This window comes from Gymnodraco acuticeps, unplaced genomic scaffold (assembly GCF_902827175.1).
Source record: "Gymnodraco acuticeps unplaced genomic scaffold, fGymAcu1.1, whole genome shotgun sequence".
NCBI classification, from domain to species: Eukaryota; Metazoa; Chordata; class Actinopteri; order Perciformes; family Bathydraconidae; genus Gymnodraco; species Gymnodraco acuticeps.
In genome coordinates this window covers 191,485-206,604 of record NW_022989785.1, presented here as the reverse complement: position 1 = coordinate 206,604, position 15,120 = coordinate 191,485, and the positions used below count along the sequence as shown (strand labels likewise).

The 15,120-nt window shown below is 42.0% G+C and overlaps 1 protein-coding gene across 1 annotated transcript; it reads right to left on the bottom strand.

Annotated features, from left to right (window-relative positions):
* Positions 1-338: 338 nt before the first annotated feature.
* Positions 339-10,980, bottom strand: clpp (caseinolytic mitochondrial matrix peptidase proteolytic subunit). The gene is made up of 7 exons (XM_034221517.1): positions 10,843-10,980; positions 5,869-5,970; positions 5,161-5,232; positions 4,974-5,070; positions 2,071-2,258; positions 1,871-1,976; positions 339-1,219 (listed from the first exon to the last, which is right to left on the bottom strand). The coding sequence occupies exons 1-7, from the start codon at positions 10,852-10,854 to the stop codon at positions 1,005-1,007; spliced, it is 792 nt and encodes a 263-aa protein (XP_034077408.1). The 5' UTR covers positions 10,855-10,980; the 3' UTR covers positions 339-1,004.
* Between the last annotated feature and the right edge of the window lie 4,140 nt (positions 10,981-15,120).

Sequence of the window (15,120 nt, the reverse complement as noted above, 5' to 3'; positions counted from 1 at the left end):
CTATAGTTTGACATGTTCCCATGCTTTAATGCTCAAGAAGCTCTTCATTTGTTCCGCTCTAATCGGTTAGCTGGTTCAGGAAGTAAACAAAGGAGTCCAATGGATGGGGAAAATAAGGCCCAATTCCAAACCGCCCCCTGCCCACTCCGTGACAGTAGTCAGTAGTCACACTCGGTAGCTTACGGAGGCTCCCTTCTTCCAGCTAGACCATCATCAGTGTCGTGTAAACTAAATGTTTTTTGAAAAAGTAGGTCCATTTATGTTGAATTCATGACACTGCATTTGTGTATTTTCAGATTAAATTCTAAAATATATATTTCAAAGCCTTAAACAAATGATTTGGTACTTTAAGGTAGTGCTTTATTTCAGTCGACCTGTTTAATATGAATACAGAGCATTTACACAGGGAGCTTATCATTTGCTACACACTTCTTACAGTGACCTGGCACTTTAAATGACATGTCAATTTGACTCCCCTTTTCAAATATATTCCTTTTTATGATGACTCAGAGATATTAATATGAGGAGTAATCTGTAGTAATTTGCTACACGACCTGACTGAGGACATCTGTAAAAACATTTTCAACAGCTCCCGAACCCTTTAGCTTCATTAAAATACAGAGCTATGATAACATTACTTTTGATTCCATTTGACTGATCGGGGCTTTCAGTCATAAAAATAACAACACTCATCAAAAAGCATACTCGAGTAAAATGTGTTTTCCTGGAAAAGTACTAAAAAGCAGTGAAAAACCTGCCTAAATGAAGGTCAGAGGGTTCCACTTCCTGTGCCTGCAGTCACTGTGATCTCAAATATATTATTTTTCACTTTTGTATAATGACATCTCCATATTCATTTGAGACGATCATGGAACAAGAAGGTCAAAATGATAACGTTTATTACAAATATGACATTTGAAACAGGTCCATTATAGTCCTTACAGAACCCCTTCCCCGACTTACATTGTAACACTGATCATTTGTTATTCGACTCTATTGAGTTGTCATGGCTCTGGTTTGTGTGAGGAGGGGGTCCCAGGGAGGGGCTGCTCAGAGGCTGCACACTCTGCATGTGGGGGGGGGCTGGCTGCCGGCTCTTTCTGCACCAGCTCGGGCTCGTCCTGTCCGGCCTGGGGGGGGTGGACCAGCACCCGGTCGATGATGCCGAAGTCCTGCGCCTCCACCGGGCTCATGTAGCGGTCCCGCTCCATAACCCCGTCTACAGGGAGACCAGCTAACAGTTAGCCACATGCTATCAATCATTCATTATCAGTGGTGACGTGTACTAAAGTACTGTACTGAGGTTCAAATATACTAGTCTTTTTTCTCTGTGCCACTATACTTCTTCACTACATTTTTCAGGGACATTAATGACCTTTTACTTCGATTCATTTTTTAATTACAAATTGAGATTCAAGAACTAAAGCTTTAAAATTAATGCAGTGCAGTGGAAAAATACATATGTACATATTAAAACACATCCATTTACAGTCTACATATTTCTTTATATATTATTACAATACGCAGTATTTTATTCCAATGTACATTCCTTTTTTTTTTTTTAATCTTACTCTATTTTGCATTTATATTGTTCATTTCTGCATTTAACTTGCACCAGTGTGCCCCTTGCAGTCTTTTATTTCAATGTATTCTTGTACTATTTGTATTTCTTTTAATGTCTTAAGTATAATGTATGTTGAATAGTTGAGGGAGCCTGGGACTTCAGATATTCATTGCCATAACTACGACGTAGCTATTGTGCATATGAAAATAAAGTGGAAGTAGCAGTAAAATTAAGAGCTCAGCTAAAGTACAATATTTAGGTACACTACTTGAGTAAATGTCAGAGAGAGAGAGAGCAGGAAGTTACTGATGGTCTGCAGCAGCTGGCCCGTGTGTTTGGCGTAGATTTGGTTGATCTGTTTCTTCAGCTTCAGGATCTCCTCAGCCTGGATGGCGATGTCTGTGGCCTGACCCTGAACACATCACAGAGAAATGATCATGTTTACAGACTCAGTAACCCCCTATGCTTGATCAGATCAGTATAAGGAAGTTGGGGGGGCAGCTCACCCTGGCGCCCCCTGAGGGCTGGTGCAACATGATGCGGGCGTTGGGCAGTGAATGTCTCATGCCTGCCGTGCCCGCTGCCAGCAGCAGGCTGCCCATGCTGGCAGCCTGGCCCACGCACCAGGTGGAGATGGGGTTCAGGATGTACTGCATGGTGTCATAGATGGCCAGGCCCGCTGTCACCACACCACCTGAGGGGCGGGAAAAGAAATGGCATGAGTTTAGAAAACACCACAGAAACGGAGGACTCAAAATCCTCAGGGGTCCTTGCTCATGTGCACCTCTGCAGGGACCATGGTACCTTTTTCAAAAGGGCCCCAGTATTCACATATTCAGGTTCATATCAGTATGTAGTGTCTCTACTGGGACATGTCTCCATGCTTTAATGTTCAAAAAGCTCTTTATTGTTCTCATACTGCCTGTGCTGCAGCACCTCTTTTCACCCTCTGTCTGAAACCAGAGCCCAGTCTGCTCTGATTGGTTAGCTGGCCGGCTCTGTTGAGATTGGTCAACCATTAAGAGAGGTCCCACCCCTTAGCCCAGGGGTGGAGAACCTCCGGCTTCCGGCCTTATACGGACCGCAAGACCATTTGATACGGCCCTTGAGGTAATTTATAAACACACGCAAAAAAGAAAAAAAAGAAAGAAATCTAGACCGCAAAATAATTAAACAAGCGAGTGCCTGTTTTTCCTGGCCAAGGTCAGGGTCCTTGAACACAACACGAGCCTAACTGTCATCACGTGGTATATGTCTCGACAGGGGTGCAGTTCTGACGGAGCGCACCAGATCGTCGCTCCGGCACTTCAGATAAGGAGCCGTACACACAGGGCCGCCCCTGGCCAACTTGGGGCCCCAAGCGACATTGTGAGATGAGGCCCCCCCCCCCCCAACCGACAGGAGTGAACATTTTTTTTTTGGAAACAAAGTAGGCTACTTTGCAAATATAATTCCTGTTTATTATTATTATCAACGGTTACTTTTTTATACAGTGAGGTAAATGGTAAATGTGCATGTATGTCGCTCAGTATGGGTTTACAGGTGAATTTTGCATTTCCTGCCAAATACTAGCCTCAAAAAGATAAAAACATAATTAATGCAAATAAACTACTTCTACTAATAATAATAATCATAATCAATTCAATAATAAAAATACTATATTGTTTTATTATAATATAGTTGTAATATAGTCAAGACAAAACATGCTTATGACATGCTCAAAAACTGATATTTCTTAAATCTGTATTCTAGTTCCCTCTGTCAGCAATGTATCAACAACTGCACACACATTTCTATCAGTGTTTCTCTGTATTGTGGTTGACATGATGATGACTGTTAGGAGTTAAGGGGAGAGGCTGAGCATCACCATGAAATGTGCAAATTGACATAAAAATGAATAAAAGGGGAAAAAATGCTCCATGTTTTTTAGGCTGTAAACTTGAACTGTTATGTAAGCCAACTAGACAGACAGTATCACTCTTCCTCCTGTACATTAGCAGATCAAAGGCATAACATAATGAATGAATGGTAAATAAAGAATACTGGAAATAACTGCATCTCCATTAGCCTATATGCTCTGCAGAGACTGCCTTCTTCATGTCGTGAATTGCAGCTGATGTTTTAAGATGGCAATTGGCTATTTGACTTATACAACATTCGTAAATTGTACATTTGACTCATACAATAACCCACCTTCGAGTGATGCGCTAGTTTCTTCATGTTTTGTTTTTTGCGCCGGACTGAAACTGTCTTTTCACCGACATCTCTTCACCTGCACTAGTGGCCGTATCAAAGCCGTGATTGGTCAGATGTCGATTCATTGCAACGGTGTCGGGTTACAGACGTGCTCCTCTTGTCACCTCTCACTCTCGCGGGGGGTGCGCGGAGAACTGAGCGGAGAACTGCGCACAGCAGCTGAGGCCCTCTGGGCGGGGCCCCCTGCGCAAGGCGGGCCCCCCTGCGTGATTGGCCTGTAGGGAGGGGCGGCCCTGCGTACACATGCCGCAGTGTCTTTAGCTGAAAGCTCCGTGGCGATCTGTTCATCTGTCATACTGATCATACAGTCAATAACTTTGTTGTTATTAGCATCTGGTTAGCTAGCTATGCTAACGAATATAAGAAGCTTTTTCTACAACCAGTGAGGTAAAGGCACATCTTTATATGATCATTATAGTTATAAAAAATAAGAGAATAAAGTAAACAGGTATAAAATACTATATGACAAAAAAAGTTGTTATTAATAAAGAAGAATACAGTTTAAAAGGAGAGTGATTTGTAAAATGTCCATAAAGAAAAATAAATCTGCTTACAGTTCTGTTTCATCTGGGTGTTGAGAGATGTATCCGTAGATCTCCTAGTGTTGCTCTCAAAGTGCACCAGATTGATGCTTTTAACTTCAACATTTTAGCATGCCCCCCCGGACCCCCCTAGAGGAGGTTAGGTCCCCCCCCCACACTTAAATATTGTCCACATGGATAGGAAACTAAATACATTTGCACACATCTTGTGTCCATATCTTTCTGTTTTGGTGTTCATGCCACAACCGTGCACGTGCATGCGTGAGATATCTGGATTAAGAGGTTGCTTTTTCTTTGCATGAAACAAAGGCCAAATGAGTGGGCTGTGATTTTAGTATTTTTAAGCAGAGGTCAATCATTTGTACGGCCCTCGGAGGATGTTGGAAACATTGAAATGGCCCTTGAGAGGAAAAAGGTTCCCCACCCCTGCCTTAGCCAATCACGTACAATGTGTTGGAGCGCTAGCCAATAGAAGAAGCCTGAGTGTTACATAATGATGTCACTATGTTCAGGAAGTAAACCAATCTTAAATGGCAAAACAAAAAAATAAACATTGAACCCTTCAATATCTGCCATCTGGGTTGAAGGCTTGTGTGCGCTGTGAGTCTTACCAGGACTGTTGATGTACATGTGGATGGGTTTGTTGTTGCTCTCTGACTGTAGGAAGAGCAGCTGGGCGATAACCACGCTGGCTACATTGTCATCGATCTGAGGGGGGGAGGCAGAGAGTACCAATGAAAATCACTTTGAAAATGTCAAAATAAAAGTTGTCTTGATCACATCTGGGGAGACACTCACAGGACCCATTAGACAGATGATCCTCTCTCTCAGGAGGCGGGAGTAGATATCGTACGCTCTTTCTCCTCTCCCCTGAAAAAGACAGAAAGGTTTATAAATGACCAACGAAACAAGTCTATGTAGTGTTAAGCACTGAATTCAGTTTGATGGAACCTGCTTAAATCGCGTTTAGTTATTTTAAGATCCAATTACTGGAGGCATAGACTAGCCTTGTTGATGCATTCAATGACGCTCTGACTTCTGAAGCCTTTGTGATTCCAACGGTGACCACATTTAAAGTGTCCTTTAGGTTGATTAGTTTTCTCCCGCTAAAATGGCTCGGTTGATATTTTATATTCTTATACAATGAGCTGTGAATCAACCTAAGCACTTAGTACATAGGATCTCTATTGAGAGCAATAATAAAGCAGCTATGTAAAGATAAATTGCAGAAGTGTCTACCTGTTGGAGAATAACATCTCCATTCCCTGTGCAGAAATTATTTGTATTATTATTATCCTTTTTAACCAGCATACTGACAGTTTGAGAGCAATTTTGTCATTTTTTCCCAAAATCTTTCTCTGTAAGGTGTGTTCCACTGCTCATGCTAAATGTACAGCCCATCTCCTGTCCAAGAGTTAGTAGATTTCTCATCAGTGCTCTCTCAGACTGTAGCCACAGAGTGAGGCTGAGAGTGTGTGTAGTGCAGCTTTCACACAGCTCCCTCACCGTCTGCTCCACCACGATGGGGATGAGCGGACTCCTCCATGCAGGACTGTGATGGATGGACCTGCTGTGTTTCAGCGTCAAGCCTCCTATGTGAAACACTCTCTGAAAGACACACACACACAGGATATCAGGATAAGAGGATGCTGAAAGAGAAACAGTGGTTTACAGTAACTAAGTATATTTACTCAAGTTATGTACAACTTTGAGGGGGCGAGGGGTGGTATTTCCACCCCACTACAATTCAGAGGTAAATACTGTACTTTTACTCCACAACATGTATTTATACCTTTACAGATGTGGATGAATGATGTGAAATATAACCAAGTGTTAAATCAGACTTTAGTTCCACCAGGGGCCTATACTACGAAGCTGGTTCAACCTAACCTGGATATGTTTGAGTTAGCCGGTTGGCCTAATCCAAAACATACGCGCTCTCGCTAAACTGTACTACGACGCTGGTTATCAAGTGGATCGCTCAAGCCAGCCGTGTCCTATCTAGTTAGGTGCGCGTTCACATGAAAGGGGTGGTATTTGGAGCATTCGACCAATCACAAACATGGAGAAGCGTACTGACAGCGCAGCGTCATACTTCCTGAATGAAAAGTGAACTTTAATATTAGACATATGAAGAAGTTAAACTTTAAACATGCATGACTTAAACACTTTATCCAGGATCAAAGCCACATAGCTGCACCTGCAAGGTGAATACAGCTGGGAACAGAACAAGTGTTTGAATGCGTACATTAACAGGTTTATGATATCACTGCCCCGTCCAAGACACGATCTGACTTTAATTACATTTGACTCGAGTGTTTCGTCAACTTAATGTGTTGCTAAAATAATACTTCTGCATACAGTATGTGACACTGTGAGTGTTGCACGGCCAGATACGGCTCAGCTGACTCAGATAAGGAAATATATGATACATTATGAAGTGATATGCCGCGGACTGTAGGCTACTTACTATGGGCTCAGAACAGTCTCATAATACACACATGCACACAGAAGGATTCACACTTGTATTTCCAGATCCACACTTGTGTTTTTCAATGCACACACAAATGTGTTCCGTTTCATATACATGTAAATAAAATCCAAATACAGAAAAAAGTTTTACATGAGTATTTTTGATCCTCACTTATTTGTTTTCCGTTTTAAAACCGCTGCACCTGCAAACACAAACCACTTTCTGTGCACGGATCGCTGTGCATTCGTGTGTGGGTTTTTTGAGACTCCCCTGAGGGTCAGCCGATTCGTACTTGTAATTATTTCTATCTATAGCCAATCAGATGTCTCCTCAATTCTAAGCCAATCACATGAGCGCGCCCCCACGAGGGTAGATTTCTTGCGTTCATGACGTAGCGCTTCATGTACGCATTTTGCGCAGTCCGGAGCTGACAGCTCCATGGAGCCTGCCTGCAGGCGCTAATCTCAGGACACCCTCCACTCTCAGTACAGCGCCACTTTCCGAACAGGAAATGCACGCAAATACAAGCCTTTATATTATTAAGGTACAGCGCCACTTTCCGAACCATTGATGAATGCTTGTGTACACAAAAACGGCAGGCAAGCCCGTTTTAAATGTGTGTTTCCTACATGGCGAATACAGCTGCTTTATTTATGTCTGTATGAAGTTGTTGTGAGTGTGGAGGGAGCAGCTACAGGTTAGCTTAGCCTAATCGATCAGTGCACCACGAAGCTAGTGCTAGACAGTGACCTGTTAACGGGGGGAGCCCCGCCGGTCATTATCGGCCGATATTCACTCTTAATAGTTTGATCGGTGCTCTCTATAAAGGCCGATCAGGAGAGCTGGATCTGATCGATATGGACATAAACGCGAGTGAAGTATAACCGGACGCGAGAGATCTACAAGATCCACTACACCTCTATGGTACCCATGTACATGTCAAAATTCTTCCCAAAGGTCAAGGAATACCATGATCATAACACCAGAGGGAGCTCCACAAATCATGTAAAACCCAGATTTGGCACAAAAAAGGGGGAATACACGTTTCGCAATTATGCCACATCAAGGTGGAACGCTCTTCCCACAACTGTAAAGGAAAGTAAAACTATACTTGCCTTCAAAACCTCTCTTAAAGAGCACCTTCGGGGGAGAGCATTGCAAAACTGGCCCCGGTAATGGTACAAATCTCAACCTGTCGTTCAATGGACAGCTTCCCCCCCCCCCCATCTATGTATATACTCGCATTTTAGACTCTGTTACTAACTGTATATCTGTAGACTTGGTATGTCTTAAATGTCCGGTTAGGATGTATTAGAACGAAATCTAAAATGAAAATTGTAAATAAGCAATCTGTATGTAAAAAACCACCTGTATGTAAATTGTAAATAAGCCATCTGTATGTCAAATATGTCTTATATGTCTTAAATGATATGATGAATTGGAAATGGGGGACCCTGATGTAAACAAGACGAAAGTCTTTCTCTGGTCTGCATCCCCTTAACAATTGTATGTTTTGAGCTGTACTGTACTGTACCCAATATACAAGCTGTTAATACACTTTTCAATCAATCAATCAATCAATCAATCAATCAATCAGAGAGAGATCAGATCAGCTGCTGAGTGAGTCTGATGGAGACATGCTGCTCTGCATGATCACCTGAAGCTCCGCCCTCTGTTTAGCGAGTTGACCGGCCTGCGCAAAATGCGTAAATGAAGTAATCTTACCCTCGTGGGGGCGCGCTCATGTGATTGGCTTAGAATGAAGGAGACATCTGATTGGCTATAGATAGAAACAATTACAAGTACGAATCGGCTGACCGTCAGGAGAGTCTCAAAAAACCCACACACCAATGCAAAGCGATCCGTGCACAGAAAGCTGTTTGTGTTTGCATGTTCAGAGGATTTAAACGGGAAACTAATAAGTGAGGATCAAAAATACATATGTAAAACTTTTTTCTGTATTTGGATTTTATTTACATGCATATGAAACGGAATACATTTGTGTGTGCTTTGAAAAACACAAGTGTGGATCTGGAAATACAAGTTTGAATCCTTCTGTGTGCATGTGTGTATTATGAGCAGTGTTGGGGCTATTTTTTAGCAGTAACTAGTACTCTAATGCAATACTTTTTAAATTCAGTAACTCAGTTACCGTTACTACATGGTGCGTTACTCCGTTAGTTTTTTTATATAGTCAACAGCCAGGCGAACAGAGATGAGAACTGTACTTAAGTACAGTACTTGAGTAAATGTACTTAGATACTTCCTGTGTCACATGCGGAGACGGGCTGTGGGCGTGTTTGTGTTGTTTACTAACAAGACTATCATGGCGGCGGCGGAGCTCAAGTCTAGTTTCTCCACCTGGAGATATTCTCACTATTTCACTTTTGTCGAGCACAAAGAAAAGAACGTTTTAGTTAAATGTAAGTTGTGTCTTGGCGGGTCAAAGATCCTATCTACTGCCCAAACCAGTAATTCAAATCTCTTAAAACATCTGCAAAAACAACATGCTGGGACGAAGCTAGTAGCTAAGACCACAGAGACTCAGCCGACGCCACTCCACCTCCACCTAAGCAACAGCGGCTGGATTTTAACCAAGGGACTGCTAGCCAGGGAAAAGTCGATAAAGCCATTGCACGGTATGTTGTAGAACACATGCAGGCTATTGCTACAGTGGAGTCACCCGCTTTCAGGGAGCTAGTTAGCATGATAGCATGTCCGGGCGGCACACGGCATATGGGACGGAAAACTTTTTCCAACTACCTGGAGAAAGAATATACAAAAATGGAAAGCCAGCTAATATCGATGCAATCCAGATTGCATATAATGCATGTCAAGTTGATCAACAGATTGTATTATTCTCCAATGCAATAACAGTACTGAAATGAAGGCTATAAGGGCAATAATGGGAGCCCTTTCTTTAACTAACGGAAACGTTACTTTTCACAGTAACGCATTACTTTTAGGTGTAAGTAACTAGTAAAGTAACTGAGTTACTTTTGAAATGAAGTAACTAGTAATGGTAACTAGTTCCTGGTTTTCAGTAACTAGCACAACACTGATTATGAGACTGTTATGAGCCCATAACTTAATGTTACTCTGATCCGGTTACTTATGTTGTGGCAGATATTTAATTAAGCTTTCTTAACGCTAATGTTATAATAGTCAGATTGCTCTGAAGATGGAGGTGATATTCTATTCATGTTCACGTTCACACAGTCGGTGATTTTTGTCGGCCGTCTTTCCTGCAACAGCAGTTTTTCTGTATTTCCTTTCTCCTGTAATTTGACTTGATCGCTTTAAACTCCGCACACTGAGCTCTGATTGGTCAGCAGGCAGTGCTTTCACTGAGTTGAGCTCTTAGCCTGCAACCTAACCCGCTCCGTACCAGGTTAGCCGCTAAGCATAAGTTACCATGGAGATCTAGCCTGCTAAAAAGAGAACCAGCTTCGTAGGACCGGAAAGCCGGAGTTTTCCCTGAATTTATCCGGCTAAGCGAAAATCCTGCTTCGTAGTATACCCCCCAGGAGTAAATCCACCAGCTACCCTGCAGTATACAAAGTCATTCAAACTAGCTGCACCTTTACCAGCTTTGAGAACACTTTCATGATCAATCATTATAAAACATATCATATATATTATTCTGAAATGGAACAATCTGCACAATGACTACTTTTACTGTCGCTACTTTAACTATATTTTGATCCTAATACTTTTGTACTTTTACCTAAGTAACATTGGCTATTCAGGACTTTAACTTCTCCCACCTCTGCATGTTAACATAATACTATGAAGCTAACATAAAGAGGATGTCATGCAGTGGACAGGTAAACATGATATTAAAGCTGACATGTTTGGATGCTCTGAAGTGATGTAACACTAGCGGCTAACTGTAGCTAGCTAACAGCCTGAATCGAGCCTACGTGCTAACACCCCTGCCCCGTGTCGGATATATTAAAGCCACAGAACAGTGAGACACTGACCCCAAAACTGAGACATGTACTCACCCTTAGCAGCATTTTGAAGCTTTTCACGTTTCTGTCCCCTGTGTGTGTAACCCCCAGATAACCCGGAAACTACTACCACTTGGCTCTTGAACCAAAGAACCATGCATGCAAAGAACCACTGCCATCGCTGGACCACCTGTAGAGGAGCAGCATAGCGCCCCCTGCTGTATCGGAGTGATAGACTCCTAACATTACTATATCTGAATACCAGCAAATACTATTCATATAATAAACTAGTGAATAGTATTAGCATCAACATTTACTTAAAGTACCAAGACTAAAAGTACTCGTAAATTCTGATTGGTCCATTTCAGAATAATATATATGATATGTTTTATAATGATTGATCATGAAAGTGTTCTCAAAGCTGGTAAAGGTGCAGCTAGTTTGAATGACTTTGTATTCTGCAGGGTAGCTTGTGGATTTACTCCAGGTGGAACTAAAGCCTGATTTAACACTTGATTATATTTCACATCATTAATCCACATCTGTAAAGTAACTAAAGGTATAAATAAATGCAGTGGAGTAAAATTACACAATTTACCGATGAATTGTATTGGAGTAGAAGTACAAAATAGCAAAACATTGAAATACTCAAGTAAAGTACACGTCCTTCAAAATTGCACATAAGTACATTACTTGAGTAAATGTACTAATTACACCACTGGATATAAACTATGAATATAAATAACTCATGTACTACATTTCTTTATCTCCAAAGACCTCTGCCACAGCTTTGATAAATACACTGTGGATTGTTACCAGAGATATTATATAGGGTTTTACTTATAGAGCATCTTTGTTAATACCTGCCATTTTTCTTCGTTGGATTTTTAGCACCTAAAACTGGTCGGAAAGGTATTTCATGAGCTTTGTCCACCTCACTTTAAGACACAAAAAGACGGCTTGTAATAGGCTTTACTTCTACTACCACTAATACTAATCCTACTCACCTACTACTACTACTACTTAACTACCACTAATACTAATCCTACTCACCTACTACTACTACTTAACTACCACTAATACTAATCCTACTCACCTACTACTACTACTACTACCAGTGCTACTACTTAACTACCACTAATACGACTACTTCTTCTATTACTTCTAGGCTACTACCACTAGGACCATCACAAACACTACTTCTACTACTATTTATCACCTCGTGTTATTCTCGTGTTTTTTATTGTTTAATGTGTGCTTCTCGTATCAAATTCAGATTTTAAATAGAAAACAAGCAATGGGTTTAAAAACATGATGATATATATCATTTAGTGGGAATGCTGTTAACAGCATTCCAATTAACTGTTATTCTACGCACGACTTATTTTGGCCCTCTTCTCCTCCCGCATTGAACATCGCAGAAACTCCGTTCAAACATCAAAACGTTCAGCTCGGTCGGGATTCGATTGCTATTACTTTTCTCATTCATAACTTTCATAATTCCAGAGATACATCCCATAATACATCAAATTGTTCACCATTGAAGTCAATGGAGAAATTCTTCAGACTTCAACAAATCTTCATTCGATCTTCACTGCTAACTGTTCATTCATACTTTCACTCAGAAACCTCATTCCAACTTTAAAATGTTACACATCTTTCTGACATTATTCGTGTAACACAACTTTTAAATCTGATTCTTACTTTTAGATATATTAAACATTGTTCAGACCTTGTTTTAGAGGTTTTCTTCAGATTTTAACATTAACTAGAGTGCGTGATTTCACAGCTAGAGGGTAGGAAATCTTGAGATTTGCCTTCATATTTTTTTTTAAACTGCCATAATTCCCAAACCCTACATTCCTGAGACATAATGTTTCATGACAAACGTATACGGAAAACATCTCGTAGCTTGAAAAATGACAAATAATTAAGCAAAAATAATTAAACAAAATGCCTCTTGAGGGCATGAAGTGACAAAAACTTTCAACATGCCTCCATTAAAGCCCATTATAATTTCAGGCTGATATTTCTTCACGGTAGCAGCCGCATACCTTTAGTTAAACTGCCAAAAAGGCCACATTATTAACCCGAAAGTACACAAAAATTACACTTCAGATACTCAACTTCCTTGACATGCTTCACGTTTTGAAATTTCACAGATATCTGTTACGGTTCTTCCACAAAACGTTCCCATGTAAGAGGTTTATCTCTCATTCAGAACAATGGAAACGATAGTTACGGCTGTAACTACAGTTCTATGAGTCCCGGATGACCGCCAGAGGCGGTGCTTTAAGCACTGGATATGTCCATCGCGCGCATGCGCAGCTCGAGTACCAATAACAACAAAGTCACCTGTGACCCACGTGACACCGGCTATATCAGCCGGTGTCGTCAGAGGATCTGTTCCCAGAATCTTCTCGCGAGCACACAACAATTCTGAGTGACAGGGAACTCTGGCGGTCATCCGGGACTCATAGAACCGTAGTTACAGCCGTAACTATCGTTCTATTTCGTCCCTACTGACCGCCAGAGGCGGTGCTTTAAGCACTGGATGACTTATACCAACAATGTCATGAAGAATCCAAGCCCTTGCTCACCACTGGAAGCAGCGGAGCTCGGCAAAAGGACCACGCCCAAAGAATGGGGAGTGGCGACATTGACCTGATGACAACTGGAGAATGTGCCAGAAGACGCCCACGACGCCGCGGCGCAGATGGTCTCCAGGGGCACCACCCTCAGGGTAGCCCAAGATGTTGAGATGCTCCTTGTAGAGTGGCATCTCAGCCTGATGGCAGGGGGCGGCCACTGGCCCCGTAAGCCTGTGAGATGGTATCGACAACCCAGTGGGGCAGCCACTGGTTAGAGGGCATAACCTCCTTTAGTGCCGCAAGGGCAAAATCAAGAGTTGCTCCTACTGCCGTATACAGGCAGTAGCCTTGATATGCGCCCTTTGGGCACCCACAGGGCACAGCAACTTCGACGTGCCGTACTCCTGAATGTCAAAGCGTGCCAGCTGGGCAGGCTGATTGAAGTGGGTTTGTGGAATGCCACATTTGCCCAAAGGGCAATGCCTGAGAGTCCCACCTCGGGCATCATTTCATTTCAAACCTTTATTTATACAGATAAATCCCATTGAGATCATTGATCTCTTTTTCAAGGGAGACCTGCTCAAGTAGTTCCACATGAAACATACAAACATAAATAGAACAACAAAAGGACATCATACAGCATCATTTACATAATTATCCACATAAACAGGTACCAATAGCTTCCGATTGACTAGCATCCAACCGAGCTTTAAAAACATTTAGTGGCACCAGATTGTTCAGTTTCCATTTAATTTGCAGACTATTCCAAGACAGAGGAGCTGCGCATCTAAAAGCTGTCTTCCCTAGGACAGTCCTAGCAGTTGGCACATTTAATAAAACCACAGCATTCGATCTCAGGCAGGAGCCACTTACAATTTTCCGTGAGATCAGGGAGCAGATATAAGATGGAAGTTTCCCTAACATGGCTTTGTATATAAAAATGTACCAGTGACTGAGCCTCCGTACAGTTAGTGAAAGCAAACCAGCCCTTGCATACAGGGTACAGTGGTTAATGCTTTACAGTTTGTCACAAATCTCAGTGCGCTGTGATACGCAGCATCTAACTTGACCAGGCAATTGGCAGGTGCATTCATATACATCAAATCACCATAGTCCAGCACAGGTAAAAAGGTCACAGTGACTAGCCTTTTCCTGGCCTCAAGCGAGAAACAGGACTTGTTCCTGTAGAAGAAACCTAGCCTAACCCTCAGCTTTTTAAGCAGGTTATTTACATGAAATTTAAAAGTGAGACAATCATCAAGCCAGATACCAAGGTATTTGTAACAGGTAACCACTTCAAGTTTTATTCCTTGCGTAGTTACAATATCTAAAAACAGGCTCTGGTGTCTTTTTAGCTTTAGAAAAGAGCATTACCTTGGTTTTCTCAACATTTAAAAGAAGCTTTAGTTCAGAGAGCTGAGTCTGAATAATGTTAAAAACAGCCTGTAATTTAACACCAGCCTCCTTAATGGAGGGACCTGCACAGTACATCACGGTATCATCCGCATAAAAATGTAAAGTAGCTTCATCCACATTTTCACCTAAACTGCATGTATTGTTTATGGAGAGGACATGCAACTCCCCGACTCGCTTCCCTGAGGCTATGGCAAGCAGAAATGCTGCCTTCGTGGGCAGCCACCTAAGCCCAACCTGGGCCAGGGGCTCGAAGGGAGGAGATGATAGGGCATCCGGCAGCAGGGGCAGGTCTCAAGCCGGAGCCCTCGGGGTGCTAGGGGGACGC

Excerpts from the sequence above, each read along its gene's own strand:
- clpp (XM_034221517.1), bottom strand. Across the intron at positions 2,259-4,973 it reads CATGTACATCAACAGTCCTG|GTGGTGTGGTGACAGCGGGC; the intron begins GTAAGACTCACA and ends CCCGCCCCTCAG. Across the intron at positions 1,977-2,070 it reads AGCCCTCAGGGGGCGCCAGG|GGTCAGGCCACAGACATCGC; the intron begins GTGAGCTGCCCC and ends TGATGTGTTCAG.